Below are 15,538 nucleotides of genomic sequence, written 5' to 3'. Positions count from 1 at the left end.
AGTCTGGTCTCCACCCCTGGTTCCCATTAGATGGGCTACTGTTACCACACCATGTCTCCTCCACCCCTGGTTCCCATTAGATGGGCTACTGTTACCACACCATGTCTACAGTCTGGTCTCCACCCCTGGTTCCCATTAGATGGGCTACTGTTACCACACCATGTCTACAGTCTGGTCTCCACCACTGGTTCCCATTAGATGGGCTACTGTTACCACACCATGTCTCCTCCACCCCTGGTTCCCATTAGATGGGCTACTGTTACCACACCATGTCTCCTCCACCCCTGGTTCCCATTAGATGGGCTACTGTTACCACACCATGTCTACAGTCTGGTCTCCACCCCTGGTTCCCATTAGATGGGCTACTGTTACCACACCATGTGACAGTCTGTCTCCACCCCTGGTTCCCATTAGATGGGCTACTGTTACCACATCTCCAACCCCTGGTTCCCATTAGATGGGCTACTGTTACCACACAATGTCTACAGTCTGGTCTCCACCCCTGGTTCCCATTAGATGGGCTACTGTTACCACACCATGTCTCCTCCACCCTGGTTCCCATTAGATGGGCTACTGTTACCACACCATGTCTACAGTCTGGTCTCCACCCCTGGTTCCCATTAGATGGGCTACTGTTACATTCATGGTGAGAGACTAGCCTGTCTACTAACCTTCCTGTAGTGCTCCCTTTATGATGGGTTCTCCTTTAGGTATGTCCTCAGAGCCCGCTCCGCTCCCAGCCCTGAACAGCCCCTTGGCCCTGGTGACCTGGCTGGGGCCCTGGTCCTCTCCTGGGCCTGTTCCTGGGGGGGTTCCAGGGCTCCGGACCTCACACATCTCCCTAAACACGGCCATCTTCTCCTCCAGCATACACATGATCTGCTCATCCTTCTTCCTCAGCATCTCTGCAGGGGATATGAGGTATTGTTAGTGTTGATGAGTGTACCCTTCACAGAATCATCTCTGGAAGGGAGATGAGGTATTGCTAGTGTTGATGAGTGTAACCTTCACAGAATCATCTCTGGAAGGGAGATGAGGTATTGTCAGTGTTGATGAGTGTAACCTTCACAGAATCATCTCTGGAAGGGAGATGAGGTATTGTTAGTGTTGATGAGTGTAACCTTCACAGAATCATCTCTGGAAGGGAGATGAGGTATTGTTAGTGTTGATGAGTGTAACCTTCACAGAATCATCTCTGGAAGGGAGATGAGGTATTGCTAGTGTTGATGAGTGTAACCTTCACAGAATCATCTCTGGAAGGGAGATGAGGTATTGTTAGTGTTGATGAGTGTACCCTTCACAGAATCATCTCTGGAAGGGAGATGAGGTATTGTCAGTGTTGATGAGTGTAACCTTCACAGAATCATCTCTGGAAGGGAGATGAGGTATTGTCAGTGTTGATGAGTGTAACCTTCACAGAATCATCTCTGGAAGGGAGATGAGGTATTGCTAGTGTTGATGAGTGTAACCTTCACAGATTCATCCATGTCTTATAGAGTATACGTCATCTCTAACACACAGTCTCCATCTCATCCGATGGCTATAGAACTGCTGTGGCTATGATTGTAGCTAACATTGATATATACTGAAGTTAGGTATTTGAACAGAACTTAAATGAACAAATATATAAATAATAAATAAATGCCCTCTTTGGCATTTCTACTAGCACGTTCTGTGCAACTAGAGGGAGAAAAAAAACTCTAGATCGCCTTTACTCCACACACAGAGACGCATACAAAGCTCTTCCTCACTCTCCATCTGACCATAACTCTATCCTCCTGCTTCCTGCTTACAAGCAAGAACACAAACAGGAAGTACCAGTGACAAGCTCAATACAGAAGTGGTCTGAAGCTACAGGACTGTTTCGCTAGCACAGACTGGAATATGTCCCTGGGATTCATCCAATAACATTGAGGAGTTTTACTACACCAGTTACTGACTTTATTAATAAGTGCATCGACGACATTGTCCCCACAAAGACCGTGCGTGTGCATCCCAACCATAAGCCATGGATTACAGGCAACATCCGCACTGAGTTAAAGGCTTGAGCTGCCGATTTCAAGGAGAGGGACACCAATCCGAATGCTTATAAGAAATCCAGCTACGACCTCTGACAGTCAAAACGTCAATACAAATCCTACTAGGTGTGACATCAAACTGTCACGGATTACAAAGGGAAACCCAGACGTGAGCTGCCCAGTGACGCGAGCCTACCAGACCCTTCAATGTTGTGATGATAAAATCCTGGAGAAATAAATAGCACATAGAAAAAAAAATGTTTTACCAGATATTATTGTTCATCCTGATCAGACAGGTTTTTTACATGGACGATACATTGTTGATAATATAATTACTTGAAACAACTGAACATTATGAAACATCAAAGATAACCGGACTGGTCTTCATAGCAGATTTTGAAAAGGTGTTTGATAAAGTACGACTGGAATTTATATAAAAATCCCTGTATTACTTTAATTACGGTGAACATTCGGTTAAAGTTATGTATAGCAACCACAGGTGTAAAATAGTAAATAATAGTTCTTTTTTTATTTTAAGAGGAGTACAACAGGGCTGTCCAAGGTCTCCATATCTATTTATTATGGGCATTGAAATGCTGGCTATTAAAATTAGACCCAACAAGAACATCAAGGAGTTAGAAATCCAGGGGATTAAAAACTCTGTCAGAGTGACCATTGGGTTCTTGGTCACCTCCCTGACCAAGGTACTTCTCCCCCGAATGCTCAGTTTGGCCAGGCAGCCAGCTCTAGGAAGAGTCTTGGTGGTTCCAAACTTCTTCCATTTAAGAATGATGGAGGCACCATGTTCTTAGGGACCTTCAATATTGCAGACATTTTCTGGCACCCTTCCCAAGATATGTGCCTTGACACAATCCTGTCTCGGTGCTCTACGGACAATTCCTTCGACCTCATGGCTTGGTTTTTGCTCTGACATGCACTGTCAACTGTGGGACTTTATATAGACAGGTGTGTGCCTTTACAAATCATGTTCAGTCAATTAAATTTACCACCAGGTGGACTCCAATCAAGCTGTAGAAACATCTGAAGGATGATCAATGGAAACAGGATGTACCTGAGCTCAATTTCAAGTCTCATAGCAAATGGACCCAATACTTACGCAAATAAGGTTTCTGTTTTTTTATACATTTGCAAACATTTCTAAAAACCTGTTTTTGCTTTGTCATTACAGGGTATTGTGATGTCATTACAGGGTATTGTGATGTCATTACAGGGTATTGTGATGTCATTACAGGGTATTGTGTGTAGATTGATCAGGGAAAAAAACATTCATCAATTTTAGAATAAGTAACAAAATTAGGAGAAAATGAAGGGGTCCGAATGTTCTGTATAAGTTACAGTTAAACCCCAAATGTAACGTTATCCTGTACATTTGGACAGCTGTGCCATACAGGTTGCAAAATAAATGGGAAGAGATTTCCCGATGTACCGATTCCATTGCACATGGTGTACGAAATGACAAAAAAAAAAAAAAAAATCAAATTATGATACAACATTTTTGCCACCAACAGAATGCGACATATAATGTCGCGCCCTGATCTGTTTCACCTGTCCTTGTGTTTGTCTCCACCCCTTCCAGGTGTTGCTTATTTTCCCCAGTGTATTTATCCCTGTGTTTCCTGTCTCTCTGTGCCAGTGTATTTATCCCTGTGTTTCCTGTCTCTCTGTGCCAGTTCGTCTTGTATGTTTTTCCAAGTCAACCAGCGTTTTTCCCGTTCTCCTGCTTTTTTGCGTTCTCCTGTTTCTAGTCCTCCCGGTTTTGACTCTTGCCTGTTTCTGGACTCTGTACCCGCCTGCCTGACCATTCTGCCTGCCTTGACCACGAGCCTGTCTGCCACTCTGTACCTCCTGGACTCTGTACCCACCTGCCTGACCATTCTGCCTGCCTTGACCACGAGCCTGTCTGCCACTCTGTACCTCCTGGACTCTGTACCCTCCTGCCTGACCATTCTGCCTGCCTTGACCACGAGCCTGTCTGCCACTCTGTACCTCCTGGACTCTGTACCCTCCTGTCTGCCCATTCTGCCTGCCTTGACCACGAGCCTGTCTGCCACTCTGTACCTCCTGGACTCTGTACCCGCCTGCCTGACCATTCTGCCTGCCTTGACCAGGAGCCTGTCTGCCACTCTGTACCTCCTGGACTCTGTACCCTCCTGCCTGACCATTCTGCCTGCCTTGACCAGGAGCCTGTCTGCCACTCTGTACCTCCTGGTCTCTGTACCCTCCTGTCTGACCATTCTGCCTGCCTTGACCAGGAGCCTGTCTGCCACTCTGTACCTCCTGGACTCTGTACCCTCCTGTCTGACCATTCTGCCTGCCTTGACCACGAGCCTGTCTGCCACTCTGTACCTCCTGGACTCTGTACCCGCCTGCCTGACCATTCTGCCTGCCTTGACCAGGAGCCTGTCTGCCACTCTGTACCTCCTGGACTCTGTACCCGCCTGCCTGATCATTCTGCCTGCCTTGACCACGAGCCTGTCTGCCACTCTGTACCTCCTGGACTCTGTACCCGCCTGCCTGACCATTCTGCCTGCCTTGACCAGGAGCCTGTCTGCCACTCTGTACCTCCTGGTCTCTGTACCCTCCTGTCTGACCATTCTGCCTGCCTTGACCAGGAGCCTGTCTGCCACTCTGTACCTCCTGGACTCTGTACCCTCCTGTCTGACCATTCTGCCTGCCTTGACCACGAGCCTGTCTGCCACTCTGTACCTCCTGGACTCTGTACCCGCCTGCCTGATCATTCTGCCTGCCTTGACCACGAGCCTGTCTGCCACTCTGTACCTCCTGGACTCTGTACCCGCCTGCCTGACCATTCTGCCTGCCTTGACCAGGAGCCTGTCTGCCACTCTGTACCTCCTGGACTCAGGAGGTACCATCTGTCTCCTGTGTCTGCATCTGAGTCTCACCTTGTGCCTTGATATATAAGGGTCATACAACAATCTTAGCTTTGTAGATTTTGTTGCGAAGAGACAGAAACACTAGATAATGTATTATGGTAGCTTGTTTCTGGTCACAGGTTCAGTAATGATAAAAAAAAAAAATCACAATATTCACTTAATAAAACAAACCTTACAAATAACAGTGTTTGGAAAGCCATACAAAATCAATCAATAGCATAGTAAGGTTGTAATCTTCAGCCATGTGGATAATATGCCATTAGAAAGGGTTAAAAAAATGTATGTAAAACATTTTGAAAAATATATGGCACATTGAAACCAAACAAGGGTGGTCTATGGTGATAGGTGGGATGGGCTGAGAGTTGCTGAGGAGGTCTACGGTGATAGGTGGGATGGGCTGAGAGTTGCTGAGTGGATCTATGGTGATAGGTGGGATGGGCTGAGAGTGGCTGAGGGGGTCTATGGTGATAGGTGGGTGGGCTGAGAGTGGCTGAGGGGGTCTATGGTGATAGGTGGGTGGGCTGAGAGTTGCTGAGGAGGTCTACGGTGATAGGTGGGATGGGCTGAGAGTTGCTGAGGAGGTCTACGGTGATAGGTGGGATGGGCTGAGAGTTGCTGAGTGGATCTATGGTGATAGTTGGGATGGGCTGAGAGTGGCTGAAGGGGGCTATGGTGATAGTTGGGGTGGGCTGAGAGTGGCTGAAGGGGGCTATGGTGATAGTTGGGGTGGGCTGAGTGTGGCTGAGGGGGTCTATGGTTATAGGTGGGATGGGCTGAGGGGGTATATGGTGATAGGTGGGATGGGCTGAGAGGGTCTATGGTGATAGGAGGGGTGGGCTGAGTGTGGCTGAGAGGGTCTATGGTGATAGGAGGGGTGGGCTGAGTGTGGCTGAGGGGGTCTATGGTGATAGGAGGGGTGGGCTGAGTGTGGCTGAGGGGGTCTATGGTTATAGGTGGGATGGGCTGAGGGGGTCTATGGTGATAGGTGGGATGGGCTGAGAGTGGCTGAGGGGGTCTATGGTCAAGGGAGTCTCCTCACCTCTCATCTCCTTAGCTTTGGTCTCCAGCAGTCTCTTGTCGTCCTCTGTTTCACTGGGGTTCTCCTCATCCTCATCTTTCTCTCTGTAAAGCAACATCATTAGTACAAACCAGAGTCATGATTACAACTCCCATTTCCAGCCATTCACATGTCCTCTTAGCATCCTATAGAATCCCGTTGACAGCGCTAGTCTTCTCTCTACTGCTGAGAAAGCCTAGGATAGAGTAGCCTACAGTGGCAGCCTGCCCATGAGGTGATGAAGCCAGACAGAGAATAGTCAATACTCCAATAGAGAATTACAACATATTGTACATCCCTCCATCCCTAGGTACAGAATGGTAGCACATTCTCTCTCTCTCTCCATGGTTCAGAGTTCAGACTTACATGGACTGCATGGCCTCCTGTATGATCATTCTCTCTCTCTCTCCATGGTTCAGAGTTCAGACTTACATGGACTGCATGGCCTCCTGTATGATTTGCATCCAGGTGTTGCGTTCCTCCTTGGTTGCAGTGTGTACCTCCACCATCTCTGGTTTCTCCATCCCTGCTGTTATCAGGAAGAGACCCTTCTCCTCGTTAGCCACCTCTCTAACGATCAGCTTCTGGAGGGAGAGGACCGTGGAGCGCTGGTCCTACGGGGTGATGGTAGAGAGGGAGGGATGATTAAAGGATGGATTAAAGGCAGGAAGAGAGAGAGTGAGGCAGCGAGAGAAGAAGAGAGGGGAGAGAGAAGAGGAGATGGAGAGAGAAGAAAGGGAGAAAGAGAAAGAGAGAGAGGGGAGAGAGGTGACATGGAGAGAGAGGGGGGGGGGTAGAGAGGAGAGAGAGAATAAGAGAGAGGGGGATAGAGGGGAGAGAGAGGAGAGAGAGTGATAGATGGGAGAGAGAGAATAAGAGAGAGGGGGATAGAGGGGAGAGAGAGGAGAGAGAGTGATAGATGGGAGAGAGAGAATAAGAGAGAGAGGGATAGAGGGGAGAGAAAGAATAAGGGAGAGAGGGATAGAGGGGAGAGAAAGAATAAGAGAGAGAGGGATAGAGGGGAGAGAGAGAATAGGAGAGAGAGGGATAGAGGGGAGAGAGAGAAGAAGAGAGAGAGGGATAGAGGGGAGAGAGAGAAGAAGAGAGAGTGATAGATGGGAGAGAGAGAATAAGAGAGAGAGGGATAGAGGGGAGAGAAAGAATAAGAGAGAGAGGGATAGAGGGGAGAGAGAGAATAAGAAAGATAGAGGGATAGAGGGGAGAGAGAGAAGAAGACAGAGAGAGAGAGAAAGAGAATATACAAGAAAGATGAAGGGAGGGAAAGGGGTGGGACAGAAAGAGGTAGAATGAGAGAGGGAGATGGAAAGGGAGCGAGAGAGAGAGAGATTAAGCCTTATATGAAAGTCTGCATAATATCATCCACCTTGACATGCAGCTCAGTGTCCATGTCTGAATCACCTCTCTGGTTATTCTCTGGGGTTATATGCAAATCAAAGTTTATTTGTCACGTTTACAGAATACAGCTGGTGTAAACAGTACAATGAAAGGTTTAATTGCAAACTCTTCCTCAACAATGCAGAATTCAATGTATGTTCACTTGAGTTAAGCAACAAATGTTATTTACCACAGCCTCAAAGTCACACCATCTGGACTTGGTGCGGGTGTGCTGTGTGTTGCTACTTGGCTACCAGCCAAACATTTCGCTTTACTTTTAATAACCATTTAATCAAAAATCTGCATTAAACACATTTACCAACGTCTCAGTTTTTTCCTCGCTTTTTCATTGAACTTTTTCACCCCGGACACTTTACCTGGACATGGTTCTACAGGACCTCCACCAGCCAACCAGTAGTAACATTAACATGATGCTTTATCTGGACGTGGTTCTACAGGACCTCCACCAGCCGAAGCTAAGTAGTAACATTAACATGATGCTTTATCTGGACGTGGTTCTACAGGACCTCCACCAGCCGAAGATAAGTAGTAAGAACTTGTTATGGAGCATGCAAATTTTCGCAGTCTTTAAAAAAAAATTGCGCAACATTTCAGCGCCCTGCTATTCATGCCAGGAATATAGTACGTTCATTTGGTTAGTGTGTGTGGCTAGGAAACAGTCAGACCTTTCCAAAACTGTTTAAATCATGCCTGTGCCATTTATAGAACGTGCGTTTCGGTCGAATAGTGCATGAAAATCTGTTCACTGAAAATGTAAAAATATATTATTCCGCGCCTACAGGCAATTGTTTACAGAGAACAGAATTAAATAGAGCCGAGTTCTCATTGGCTACAGCTTCCCCATGCTGTCTAGAGTTACGTCATTAGTTTCGCAATTGATTCTTGGTCTAACCCAAACAAGGGAACTACTTTCCTACTGGCACCGCCCAGATTTTAGGGCGACATTCAAACATATTTTTCTGGACAAGGTAACGATTTCACACCGCCTCCTGAGGTATTTTACCTTATTAACGTGTACTAATACCTAAAGTTGCATTACAAAAGTAACAGTGTTTTTGAAAACATGATGCTTTGGCATTTTAAAAATGACGTTCTCCATGAAATGCTAATTTTTTCCTCCATTCCAAGGTATTCCTAGCTAGATATCTAGGCTATATATGGACCGATTTAATCGAAAAAAGACCCTAAATGATGTTTATGGGACATCTAGGAGTGCCAAGAATGAAGCTCGTCAAAGGTAAGGAATGTTTTATATTTTATTTCAGCCTTTTCCACCAGCCAACCAAAAATCTGTCGTTTTGTAACATGATGCAGTTTATCTGGTACAGATAATGGTTCTCATGCTTTCCCAAAAGCATTTTACAAATCTGACTTGGTGGATACATTCACAACATGTAGCTTTAATTTGGTATATTGGATGTCAATTTTTATGAAATTTTGATTTTTATCATAAACTATCGTGGTGCACTTGAAATTTCAGCGATTCCCAGTAGTAACAGTTTTAACATGATGCTTTATCTGGACGTGGTTCTACAGGACCTCCACCAGCCGAAGATAAGTAGTAACATTAACATGATGCTTTATCTGGACATGGTTCTACAGGACCTCCACCAGCCAAGCAGTAGTAACGTTAACTCCAGGACCTCCACCAGCCAACCAGTAGTAACATTAACATGATGCTTTATCTGGACGTGGTTCTACAGGACCTCCACCAGCCGAAGATAAGTAGTAACATTAACATGATGCTTTATCTGGACGTGGTTCTACAGGACCTCCACCAGCCAACCAGTAGTAACATTAACATGATGCTTTATCTGGACGTGGTTCTACAGGACCTCCACCAGCCGACCAGTAGTAACATTAACATGATGCTTTATCTGGACGTGGTTCTACAGGACCTCCACCAGCCGACCAGTAGTAACATTAACATGATGCTTTATCTGGACGTGGTTCTTCAGGACCTCCACCAGCCAACCAGTAGTAACATTAACATGATGCTTTATCTGGACGTGGTTCTACAGGACCTCCACCAGCCAACCAGTAGTAACATTAACATGATGCTTTATCTGGACGTGGTTCTACAGGACCTCCACCAGCCAACCAGTAGTAACATTAACATGATGCTTTATCTGGACGTGGTTCTACAGGACCTCCACCAGCCAACCAGTAGTAACATTAACATGATGCTTTATCTGGACGTGGTTCTTCAGGACCTCCACCAGCCAACCAGTAGTAACATTAACATGATGCTTTATCTGGACGTGGTTCTACAGGACCTCCACCAGCCGAAGATAAGTAGTAACATTAACATGATGCTTTATCTGGACGTGGTTCTCCAGGACCTCCACCAGCCAACCAGTAGTAACATTAACATGATGCTTTATCTGGACGTGGATCTACAGGACCTCCCCCAGCCAACCAGTAGTAAAATTAACATGATGCTTTATCTAGACGTGGTTCTACAGGACCTCCACCAGCCAACCAGTAGTAACATTAACATGATGCTTTATCTGGACGTGGTTCTACAGGACCTCCACCAGCCAACCAGTAGTAACATTAACATGATGCTTTACCTGGACATGGTTCTACAGGACCTCCACCAGCCAACCAGTAGTAACATTAACATGATGCTTTATCTGGACATGGTTCGTCAGGACCTCCACCAGCCAACCAGTAGTAACATTAACATGATGCTTTATCTGGACGTGGTTCGTCAGGACCTCCACCAGCCAACCAGTAGTAACATTAACATGATGCTTTATCTGGACGTGGATCTACAGGACCTCCACCAGCCAACCAGTAGTAACATTAACATGATGCTTTATCTAGACGTGGTTCTACAGGACCTCCACCAGCCAACCAGTAGTAACATTAACATGATGCTTTATCTGGACGTGGTTCTTCAGGACCTCCACCAGCCAACCAGTAGTAACATTAACATGATGCTTTATCTGGACGTGGTTCTTCAGGACCTCCACCAGCCAACCAGTAGTAACATTAACATGATGCTTTATCTGGACGTGGTTCTACAGGACCTCCACCAGCCGAAGATAAGTAGTAACATTAACATGATTCTTTATCTGGACGTGGTTCTCCAGGACCTCCACCAGCCGAAGATAAGTAGTAACATTAGCATGATTCTTTATCTGGACGTGGTTCTACAGGACCTCCACCAGCCAACCAGTAGTAACATTAACATGATGCTTTATCTGGACGTGGTTCTACAGGACCTCCACCAGCCAACCAGTAGTAACATTAACATGATGCTTTATCTGGACGTGGATCTACAGGACCTCCCCCAGCCAACCAGTAGTAAAATTAACATGATGCTTTATCTAGACGTGGTTCTACAGGACCTCCACCAGCCAACCAGTAGTAACATTAACATGATGCTTTATCTGGACGTGGTTCTACAGGACCTCCACCAGCCAACCAGTAGTAACATTAACATGATGCTTTACCTGGACATGGTTCTACAGGACCTCCACCAGCCAACCAGTAGTAACATTAACATGATGCTTTATCTGGACATGGTTCTACAGGACCTCCAACAGCCAACCAGTAGTAACATTAACATGATGCTTTATCTGGACATGGTTCTACAGGACCTCCACCAGCCGACCAGTAGTAACATTAACATGATGCTTTATCTGGACATGGTTCGTCAGGACCTCCACCAGCCAACCAGTAGTAACATTAACATGATGCTTTATCTGGACGTGGTTCTCCAGGACCTCCACCAGCCAACCAGTAGTAACATTAACATGATGCTTTATCTGGACGTGGATCTACAGGACCTCCACCAGCCAACCAGTAGTAACATTAACATGATGCTTTATCTGGATGTGGTTCTTCAGGACCTCCACCAGCCAACCAGTAGTAACATTAACATGATGCTTTATCTGGATGTGGTTCTTCAGGACCTCCACCAGCCAACCAGTAGTAACATTAACATGATGCTTTATCTGGACGTGGTTCTACAGGACCTCCACCAGCCAACCAGTAGTAACATTAACATGATGCTTTATCTGGACATGGTTCATCAGGACCTCCACCAGCCAACCAGTAGTAACATTAACATGATGCTTTATCTGGACGTGGTTCTACAGGACCTCCACCAGCCAACCAGTAGTAACATTAACATGATGCTTTATCTGGACGTGGTTCTACAGGACCTCCACCAGCCAACCAGTAGTAACATTAACATGATGCTTTATCTGGACATGGTTCTCCAGGACCTCCACCAGCCAACCAGTAGTAACATTAACATGATGCGTTATCTGGACATGGTTCTCCAGGACCTCCACCAGCCAACCAGTAGTAACATTAACATGATGCTTTATCTGGACCTGGTTCTCCAGGACCTCCACCAGCCGACCAGTAGTAACATTAACATGATGCTTTATCTGGACATGGTTCGTCAGGACCTCCACCAGCCAACCAGTAGTAACATTAACATGATGCTTTATCTGGACGTGGTTCGACAGGACCTCCACCAGCCAACCAGTAGTAACATTAACATGATGCTTTATCTGGACGTGGATCTACAGGACCTCCACCAGCCAACCAGTAGTAACATTAACATGATGCTTTATCTGGACGTGGTTCTACAGGACCTCCACCAGCCAACCAGTAGTAACATTAACATGATGCTTTATCTAGACGTGGTTCTACAGGACCTCCACCAGCCAACCAGTAGTAACATTAACATGATGCTTTATCTGGACATGGTTCTACAGGACCTCCACCAGCCAACCAGTAGTAACATTAACATGATGCTTTATCTGGATGTGGTTCTTCAGGACCTCCACCAGCCAACCAGTAGTAACATTAACATGATTCTTTATCTGGACGTGGTTCTACAGGACCTCCACCAGCCAACCAGTAGTAACATTAACATGATGCTTTATCTGGACATGGTTCATCAGGACCTCCACCAGCCAACCAGTAGTAACATTAACATGATGCTTTATCTGGACGTGGTTCTACAGGACCTCCACCAGCCAACCAGTAGTAACATTAACATGATGCTTTATCTGGACGTGGTTCTACAGGACCTCCACCAGCCAACCAGTAGTAACATTAACATGATGCTTTATCTGGACGTGGTTCTACAGGACCTCCACCAGCCAACCAGTAGTAACATTAACATGATGCTTTATCTGGACGTGGTTCTCCAGGACCTCCACCAGCCAACCAGTAGTAACATTAACATGATGCTTTATCTGGACATGGTTCTCCAGGACCTCCACCAGCCAACCAGTAGTAACATTAACATGATGCTTTATCTGGACGTGGTTCTACAGGACCTCCACCAGCCAACCAGTAGTAACATTAACATGATGCTTTATCTGGACATGGAGGACCTCCACCAGCCAACCAGTAGTAACATTAACATGATGCTTTATCTGGACATGGTTCTCCAGGACCTCCACCAGCCAACCAGTAGTAACATTAACATGATGCTTTATCTGGACATGGTTCTCCAGGACCTCCACCAGCCAACCAGTAGTAACATTAACATGATGCTTTATCTGGACATGGTTCTCCAGGACCTCCACCAGCCGACCAGTAGTAACATTAACATGATGCTTTATCTGGACGTGGTTCTACAGGACCTCCACCAGCCAACCAGTAGTAACATTAACATGATGCTTTATCTGGACCTGGTTCTCCAGGACCTCCACCAGCCAACCAGTAGTAACATTAACATGATGCTTTATCTGGACATGGTTCTACAGGACCTCCACCAGCCAACCAGTAGTAACATTAACATGATGCTTTATCTGGACATGGTTCTCCAGGACCTCCACCAGCCAACCAGTAGTAACATTAACATGATGCGTTATCTGGACATGGTTCTCCAGGACCTCCACCAGCCAACCAGTAGTAACATTAACATGATGCTTTATCTGGACCTGGTTCTCCAGGACCTCCACCAGCCAACCAGTAGTAACATTAACATGATGCTTTATCTGGACATGGTTCTCCAGGACCTCCACCAGCCGACCAGTAGTAACATTAACATGATGCTTTATCTGGACGTGGTTCTACAGGACCTCCACCAGCCAACCAGTAGTAACATTAACATGATGCTTTATCTGGACCTGGTTCTCCAGGACCTCCACCAGCCAACCAGTAGTAACATTAACATGATGCTTTATCTGGACATGGTTCTCCAGGACCTCCACCAGCCGACCAGTAGTAACATTAACATGATGCTTTATCTGGACGTTGTTCTACAGGACCTCCACCAGCCAACCAGTAGTAACATTAACATGATGCTTTATCTGGACGTGGTTCATCAGCACCTCCACCAGCCAACCAGTAGTAACATTAACATGATGTGTTATCTGGACATGGTTCTCCAGGACCTCCACCAGCCAACCAGTAGTAACATTAACATGATGCTTTATCTGGACGTGGTTCTCCAGGACCTCCACCAGCCGAAGATAAGTAGTAACATTAGCATGATGCTTTATCTGGACGTGGTTCTACAGGACCTCCACCAGCCAACCAGTAGTAACGTTAACATCATGCTTTATCTGGACGTGGTTCTACTGGACCTCCACCAGCCAACCAGTAGTAACATTAACATGATGCTTTATCTGGACGTGGTTCTACTGGACCTCCACCAGCCAACCAGTAGTAACATTAACATGATGCTTTACCTGGACATGGTTCTACAGGACCTCCACCAGCCAACCAGTAGTAACATTAACATGATGCTTTACCTGGACATGGTTCTACAGGACCTCCACCAGCCAACCAGTAGTAACATTAACATGATGCTTTATCTGGACATGGTTCTACAGGACCTCCACCAGCCAACCAGTAGTAACAGTAACATGATGCTTTATCTGGACATGGTTCGTCAGGACCTCCACCAGCCAACCAGTAGTAACATTAACATGATGCTTTATCTGGACGTGGTTCTCCAGGACCTCCACCAGCCGAAGATAAGTAGTAACATTAACATTATGCTTTATCTGGACGTGGTTCTACAGGACCTCCACCAGCCAACCAGTAGTAACATTAACATGATGCTTTATCTGGACGTGGTTCTCCAGGACCTCCACCAGCCGAAGATAAGTAGTAACATTAACATGATGCTTTATCTGGACGTGGTTCTACAGGACCTCCACCAGCCAACCAGTAGTAACATTAACATGATGCTTCATCTAGACGTGGTTCTCCAGGACCTCCACCAGCCGAAGATAAGTAGTAACATTAACATGATGCTTTATCTGGACGTGGTTCTCCAGGACCTCCACCAGCCGAAGATAAGTAGTAACATTCTGTTGAGTGGGCAACCTGATGAAAGCAGGTCAATATTTAAATCACCAAGAAATATAACTATATTGATAGCACATACAAGTATTTCACAAATGTTATCCAGATACTGACTGTTAACACTTGGTGGTCTATAGCAGCTTCCCACCAGAATGGGCTTTAGGTGAGGCAGATGAACCTGTAGCCATATTACTTCAACAGTATTTAACATTATCCAAATATTGACTGTCTATAGCAGCTTCCCTCCAGAATGGGCTGAGGCAGATGAACCTGTAGCCATATTAACTTCAACAGTATTTAACATTATCCAAATATTGACTGTCTATAGCAGCTTCCCTCCAGAATGGGCCAGATGAACCTGTAGCCATATTACTTCAACAGTATTTAACATTATCCAAATATTGACTGTCTATAGCAGCTTCCCTCCAGAATGGGCTTTAGGTGAGGCAGATGAACCTGTAGCCATATTACTTCAACAGTATTTAACATTATCCAAATATTGACTGTCTATAGCAGCTTCCCACCAGAATGGGCTTTAGGTGAGGCAGATGAACCTGTAGCCATATTAACTTCAACAGTATTTAACATTATCCAAATATTGACTGTCTATAGCAGCTTCCCTCCAGAATGGGCTTTAGGTGAGGCAGATGAACCTGTAGCCATATTACTTCAACAGTATTTAACATTATCCAGATACTGACTGGTCTATAGCAGCTTCCCTCCAGAATGGGCTTTAGGTGAGGCAGATGAACCTGTAGCCATATTACTACAACAGTATTTAACATTATCCAGATACTGACTGTCTATAGCAGCTTCCCTCCAGAATGGGCTTTAGGGGA

General features: G+C 45.8%; 1 protein-coding gene across 1 annotated transcript in view; it reads right to left on the bottom strand.

Annotated features, from left to right (window-relative positions):
• Positions 1-15,538, bottom strand: part of LOC135570067 (A-kinase anchor protein 13-like) — a 93,401-nt gene that overhangs the window by 68,215 nt on the left and 9,648 nt on the right. The window contains exons 4-6 of the mRNA XM_065016133.1: positions 6,423-6,604; positions 5,973-6,055; positions 672-905 (exon numbers count right to left, since the gene is read on the bottom strand). Coding sequence (XP_064872205.1) covers positions 672-905; positions 5,973-6,055; positions 6,423-6,604 — 499 coding nt within the window. The remainder of the gene's footprint in view (positions 1-671; positions 906-5,972; positions 6,056-6,422; positions 6,605-15,538) is intronic.

The sequence above is a fragment of the Oncorhynchus nerka genome, unplaced genomic scaffold (assembly GCF_034236695.1).
Source record: "Oncorhynchus nerka isolate Pitt River unplaced genomic scaffold, Oner_Uvic_2.0 unplaced_scaffold_1134, whole genome shotgun sequence".
In the NCBI taxonomy this organism is placed as follows: domain Eukaryota; kingdom Metazoa; phylum Chordata; class Actinopteri; order Salmoniformes; family Salmonidae; genus Oncorhynchus; species Oncorhynchus nerka.
The sequence above is the reverse complement of the archived record's forward strand: the minus strand, read 5'-3'. Positions and strand labels throughout refer to the sequence as shown.